Raw genomic sequence first — 6,845 nt, forward strand, 5'->3', positions numbered from 1 at the left:
GGTTCCGCCCAGCCAATCAGGCCGCGCCACGCAGGCCCCACGATCCGTGGCAGCGCTCCAACCCTCCTGTTGTCGCCGTCCATCCGGGGGCGAGAAAACACAAACCGGGGGCCTCCCCACCGTGCGATCCGTCGAGCAAAGAAGCACAAGGATCGCGCGCCTCGCCCGTCGGATCGTTCAACATCATCGCCCTCGCCCTCCCCCGCGCCCCTATAAATAGGAACCAACCGGTCTTCTTTCCAAACTTTTTCCGCAGAGCGTTCCGTTTCCCGAGGAAGAAGAAGAGAAAAGGTGAAGAAGGAGAAGAAGAAGAAGAAGATCGAGAGAGGCAAGTCTCCGTGCGATTTCTCTTTAACCTTAGTCGATGATGAGGTCGAATTTGTTATCTGATCTTGCGCGCCTCTTGTCGCTCGTGCTTCGATGGCGCGTGTGGTGATGGGAATCGCCACGGGGCGTTCCTTCGAAATCTAGGGTTTTCGCCTGTCGCCTGATTTCGCTCCTCTCGGTTAGGGTTTTTTTTTTTTGGTGATAGATCCCGCGCTTTTTAGTCCTTAATGGTTATGGAATCGTATAGTAGGAGGCAACGATCTGGCCAATTTAGGGTTTGGGTTGGAGATTGATTTGTGAATGGTGGTGAGCGCTTTGATGCTGAAAAGATTTTAGGGCTTGGCATTGGTTGCTGGGAGGCTGCTTTCTGGTCTGATATTGGGGAAGTTTTCTATTGTTAAGCGTGTGGGCGTGTTTTCTCCTTTCTTGTGTGATTTGTGTGGTGGTTTGTCTTCATGTCGGTATACTAGTTAGGACATGGAGGGTCGTTGAGGTCTGTGTCCTGATTGTGTGGTTATGTGAAATTCGCGCTCGAATATAATCGTTGTAACGTCAAACAGATGGCTCGTACCAAGCAAACTGCCCGTAAGTCGACCGGAGGAAAGGCCCCGAGGAAGCAACTCGCTACCAAGGTATGTCAATTTCCGTAATCGTCTGTTTTGCTTATTACAATTTTGTTGGGTGGGTTGTTTTTTGGCTGTAGTGTGACCTGGTTGTGATGAGGTGTTTTTTTGTGCTTATAGGCTGCCCGTAAGTCTGCCCCTACCACTGGTGGAGTGAAGAAGCCTCACCGTTACCGCCCTGGTACCGTTGCTCTTCGGTAAGACATCGCCCTCTACGGGTGCTTATTTTGTTCTCAGGCAATGGTTTCTTTCTCTTTGAATTGACAAGTCCAGTGTAATCTTGCAGTGAAATCCGTAAGTACCAGAAGAGCACTGAGCTTTTGATTAGGAAGCTCCCATTCCAGAGGCTTGTCCGTGAAATTGCCCAGGACTTTAAGGTGATGTCTCTGCTCTCATTCGATTGTTGCACGGTAAAAACACAGGTGGAGAAGTGGCACCTTGAAACTGAAATGTGTTGTTTGCCTATTCTTGGGTGCAGACCGATCTGCGTTTCCAGAGCCATGCTGTACTGGCCCTTCAGGAGGCGGCCGAGGCGTACCTCGTGGGACTGTTTGAGGACACCAACCTCTGCGCTATCCATGCCAAGCGCGTGACCATCATGCCCAAGGATATTCAGCTTGCCCGAAGAATCCGCGGCGAGCGTGCCTAGGCTGTTTCTCTTGAAATGGGAGAGATTGAATCTGGTGGTGGTGTTATGGTGGTGTTTCTTTTGTTCTTTCCTTGTTAAGTTGGGACTTCTAGGACTTTTCAGATGATATGATATAGGCAGGATCGTAGTTCTTTTTAGTGGATTCAGAAGGGCAAAGACAATGATGTTGCCTTTGGGGTAAATGGGTTGTGTAATAGTGGCTGGCCTAATTTGACATTACATTTGCGTATGACCGTGTTTTTCTTTTGTGGGATATGCTTATGTCGACTTAATGTTTAATGTGCCATCATCTTTGATCGACTCTTATGTTTTGATTGATAAATTGCGAAGGAGCCAGGGGTGATGAAATAGAATTACTTTGTCCCAACCCCAAAAATGTCTCGGACTAAGCGAATTGTTAATTTCGATCACAATGTGGGCACATCACAATTGACTGGTTGTGGTCGTATTCGTATTCGATTTGTGTTTCTGTTGGACTGGTCAAAGGAAGGACTGAAGCGACGGTCCTTAGAAAGTTTTGTTGAAAACTGGTTTTCAAAGATGCGACGAGCGGCGCCATCCGTTTGTCTTTTGCTTTATAAATTTTTCAATGAGGAAGAGGAGAAAATAGTGACATTTTCTTCATCCCTTATTCTCTCCGACTCTTGAAAACAGAACTCTGGCTTTTGTAAAAATCCGCTTACCTTGTTTTCCTAAGAAAGTCGTATGTAATTCGTGTGATATAAGAGATACTTTATGAGCGGGGTCCTGATCGCAGGAGCTGTGGTTTTGGGGGCCCAAATACTGGAAATCTGGCCTTGACTTGGGCACTAGAATCGAATATCTAGGCACAGGCGCTGGGATCTTGGGCCTTGGCCTCGAGGGAGCCAGCCTATATTTGGTGGACTCGAGCCCCTGTTCAGGGACTAGGCTCGAGAGCTAGGGACATGGCCGCGAGATCAGGTACCGAGAATGATTGTCATGGACCTAGATTAAACAATTTAAAATATTATTAATAAAAGAAATTTTGTGTAGTTACTTCAAACGTATTTACATGCTCTTTTCATCCCAGGGAATAGAAATTTTGGACAAGATTCTAAACGCTTCAAATGCCGTCAAATTGTTTAAGTACGTAATAAAAAAGAATCATTTACGAGTAGAAATAGTTCCCTAGCATGTGAATGATTGTAAATGCAGCTTTAGTGGACTCGAGCCCACTGTTCATGGACTAGGCTCGAGAGCCAGGGACATGGGCCGCGAGATCGGTGCATCGAGAATGATTGTCATGGACCTAGGTACAGGCACCGAGTCTCGAGCCGGCCTAGGTGAACGTAGGTCTGTGACTTGGCTGTTGCCGGGTACTCGAGCATGGCCATCGAGAATTCGGGCACGGGCACTGGATTTTGGAACCAGGCCTTTGTGAACTTGGGCTCGGGCATGGTCCGGCTCGGGCGCCAACGACTTGGGCATGGACCCTAACATGGCCTCACGGTGACCCGAGCACTCGGCACTAGGGCCTCGGGCTGGCCTTCGTGGACCCGGGCTTGGTCTTAATGGACTTAGGCCCAGACATCGGTGACTTGGGCATAGGAGCCGGGAACCTGGGCACAAGAATCATAGTCTCGGGCCTAGCCTCAAGGGACTCGGGCCTAGCCTTTGTGACCTCGGGCTCGGCCGCTGAGGAAACCGGTCACGGGCTCGTCTTTCCTAGGCTCAATCCGTGGATTCTGAATGGAAGGGTTATGGCGGAACCAGCTCGGCAAAAGGAAAACTTTTGGCAGTTGGGTCTAGCATTTTCAGGCATGAATAGGTTTTTTTTTTGTCGAAAGGCGTGAATAGGTTAAGAGGCCAGATATCCTCTTTTTTTGTTCTTACTCATTGCTTTGTCAAAATTCAAAACCCGTTTTGCAAATTTAGATAATTAAATATAATACTTGTTACAAAAATTTAATGTCTCATGTTACGGATGTCATTCTTTTTTTTTTTTTTTTATACAGATGTCATTCAAAGATAGGATTTTCTAGAATGTCAACATGAACGGGTCAAGATCTGAGCGTTGTCATAAAACTACCCGAACATCTTGAAAAAGCTTATTTGAGCTCTGCCTCATGCAATCAAGTGACAACTAGCCACTTTTGCAAATTTCGACACCTCGTCGTGCTTTATGTTGGAGTAGATCGTAGTATTGGAAGTATATTGATCTTAAAGAAGAGGATGTTTTGTCAACAGTGATATTTATTGTATGTCAAAGTTTATCTAGTGAAAACTTATGATTTTTGATTAGTCATCTTGATTGCATTCCAAGAATCATATAATGAAAAAGTGTGACTTGTCAACGCGCACATTGATACATTTCAACAATCATTTATTAAAAGAGTGCGATTCTTAATAGATATGAAAATTTAAAAATCTTATTTTGAGACGTGTATACAATTTATTAAATTTTCACACAGTTTTATCGTGAGAGTTTTCTAGAGATTTTGTCGTATCCCGGGGGTGTGTTGTTTTATGTTCTTCTCCCACCATGGTGAGGCAATAAAACCTTTAAAAAGGCGATCTACATGCCTGAAAGCCAAGTGAGGTCTCCCCCTATACTATTTTCTATAGCACTTTACTATTATCATTCGATTTAGTGTTTGATTGACTTTTTAAGGCTTTCTTAGGTTTTAAATTTATGTCTCTGTTTGTTTTGACTCACTGAGTAAAAACTCATTGACTTTCAAGCCAAAAATTAAAAATTCCGTTATGATTAACAAAGTGAAAATTTACCTATCAATTAACATGTCCATATAAACGGATTGGAATGAGGCTGTTTTGTCAAACGAGGGTTTGGAGTGAATCTTGTTTCAAATAAAATCAATAAGTGTTTTACTTAGTTCCAACTTCCAAATATGGTCACAAATTCGCCGGTTAGCCAAATCTTCACCGGTAACTGAGCACATGCGACTCAACTGGCACTTTCCAAGTGACAATTAGGGAGATTGTCTAAAGGCAATTTTTTTTTTTCTGATCATCGTCATTGCCGTTGTTGTCACTACCACCACCATCATCATCATCATCATCATCATCATCTTCTTCTTCTCCTCCTCTTGCAAGCAAGCTATCGTAGTCCAAAGCTCGGGTCGACCTCCATCTGAAGGTGTTGGAATTTCCGTCGAGAGAAGTCGTGGACGAGGTCAGCTGGGAGAGAGAGAGAGGAAACCGATATAATGAGAGGCTTTGATGGAGGATGTCCTTGCCGAACCTAGTGCTCTTCGGCTCCCTTAGCCCTAGCTGCCTTGCGACTAGGGCCCTCAGGTCCACCGCATTGGTGATGTCGAGGCTATAATCATAGAGCAGCTTCTCAACATCTTCATTGACGCCGACCTTGACAAATATGTGGCAAGGGTGTGAAGGAAGTTGGCGGCCCCAAGTTAAGGCTGATTTGAAAGTGCAAGTCTGCAAGAGCTCGACTTATTGGCATTTGGCACACCGCCTCTCATCGTTTCACTTATGTTGCCACCACCAAAAGCATGAGCTGAGTATATGGCAGCACTCCATGCCTTAGTACCAAGGCATCGAAGTATTGTTTGATAACTTATATGAAGTTGTCCACCTCTTTGGCAAACCGATCATCCTTGAACTCCTTCGATTTCAGATCGTCCGCCCTTAGACTCAATATCATCCCGCTCCGCATGGTTGTCTTGCAACCCTTTGAGTTTTTCTTTGACCATCCCTAACTCCTTTCAAAAGTCTTCCACCATGAATTCAAGAGCATCACTCTCTTGTGCAATGGGCCTGTGAATTGATACAAGGCGATCGAGAAATCATCGCGAAGCATCTCCTTGACCCCATCGATTCGCTCCTCAAGTCCTCGAATCCATTCTACAATACGCCTGCGGTCAACAAGACCTTGATGAGATTCTCCTCAAATGAGGAGATGATAACCCTCAATGGAGTCCTCTTGGCACGAGACTCCTCTCCAGCATTATCTTCAACATTAGCAATTATAGTAACCCCCGATTTCAACGTCCTCTTGACTAGTTGATATGCACCTCAAACTTTCTCGATCGTGTTCTCTACAACTTACTTTAATAGCACCACAAGTTGACAATTGAGATCGTGATCATGCAATGGTTGAGCTTCTTTTGACTTGTTTCACCCATTACTAGAGTCATTTAGGCTTAGCTTTTCCCTCATCAATTGCACGAGACTCCTTCTCTCGAGCAGTCACCGACACCAGCAATAGTCCTACCTCCAATTTTAACATCCTCTTAATTAGTTGATATGCACCACAAACTCTCTCAATTGTGCTCTCTATAACTTACTTTGATACCACCTGTCACAGATTGACACTTGAGATTGCGATCGTGCGACACTTAGGCTCCTTTTGACTCATTCACCCCTTACTAGAGTCATCTCGGTTCAGCCTTCCCCTCGTCAATTGCTCACTTGCTCGCTTAGCATACCTTAAATTGCGGAGAGTGATTATTGAGAGAAATGTTTCGGAAGAGAATGCTCCATTGCTTTTCTCGTGTTGGATTTGTGGATGTTCCAAATGAGGGTCTAAAGGAGCCTAATATATACATGTCCATTAAATTATAACAGTAGATTTCTCCTCCATTAGATGTTGGAGATTCAATCTTTTAATCACCATCTATCCCGTGATACACCTGAAAATGTTTTAGGGTATCCAGAAGAAGCCTAAACCTCTAGAAGCTACAAAAGTATGCCCGACCATCCAGGGCCACCTCTTCACCCTATTGTACCTCGAATTCCTTCCCTCCCTGACGTGTCGTACGATGGTTTTTATCATTGGCGATGGGCCGAGGGAGATCCCTTGGACCATGGTATTTTTTTCGGGTGTATTTTGAGGAAAGTCCAACTTTGGAGTTACACGAAAATCCCTCTATTTTTTATTTTTTGGGGTTTGAAATTCTACAATCAACAAAAGAAGAAAAAAAAGGAAAATTGGTCATTTTAGTTCTTATTAGAAATATGGGATAATGATGCATATAATTCTTAAATTTTGGCTTAACGTGTAATGTATTCCTAAATTTTAGCTCAATATACAATATGGTCCTTGAAATTTTAATTTATCTAATGTGATCTCTGAAATTTTGGTGTATATTCAATTAAGTCCCCGAACTATACGAAAATATTTTTTTGTATATTTCGAGGACTTAATTGAACATGAACATATACCAAAAACCTTTGAATATTTTCGTATAATTCGGGGACTTAATTGAATATACATCAAAAGTTCATGGACTATATTGAATATATTA

General features: G+C 43.8%; 1 protein-coding gene across 1 annotated transcript; it reads left to right on the plus strand.

Annotated features, from left to right (window-relative positions):
• The first annotated feature begins 234 nt into the window (after positions 1-234).
• On the plus strand, positions 235-1,899 carry LOC115667330 (histone H3.3). Its single transcript, XM_030588926.2, has 5 exons — positions 235-328; positions 888-959; positions 1,071-1,147; positions 1,237-1,327; positions 1,429-1,899. The coding sequence occupies exons 2-5, from the start codon at positions 888-890 to the stop codon at positions 1,597-1,599; spliced, it is 411 nt and encodes a 136-aa protein (XP_030444786.1). The 5' UTR covers positions 235-328; the 3' UTR covers positions 1,600-1,899.
• The last annotated feature ends 4,946 nt before the right edge of the window (positions 1,900-6,845 follow it).

Source organism: Syzygium oleosum, unplaced genomic scaffold, assembly GCF_021117445.2.
Source record: "Syzygium oleosum isolate NSW1041296 unplaced genomic scaffold, Sole_v2.1 Sole_v2.35, whole genome shotgun sequence".
NCBI lineage: Eukaryota > Viridiplantae > Streptophyta > Magnoliopsida > Myrtales > Myrtaceae > Syzygium > Syzygium oleosum.

Excerpts from the sequence above, each read along its gene's own strand:
- LOC115667330 (XM_030588926.2), top strand. The coding sequence starts at position 888 with ATGGCTCGTACCAAGCAAACTGCCCGTAAGTCGACCGGAGGAAAGGCC. Across the intron at positions 1,148-1,236 it reads CCTGGTACCGTTGCTCTTCG|TGAAATCCGTAAGTACCAGA; the intron begins GTAAGACATCGC and ends GTAATCTTGCAG. Across the intron at positions 1,328-1,428 it reads AAATTGCCCAGGACTTTAAG|ACCGATCTGCGTTTCCAGAG; the intron begins GTGATGTCTCTG and ends TCTTGGGTGCAG.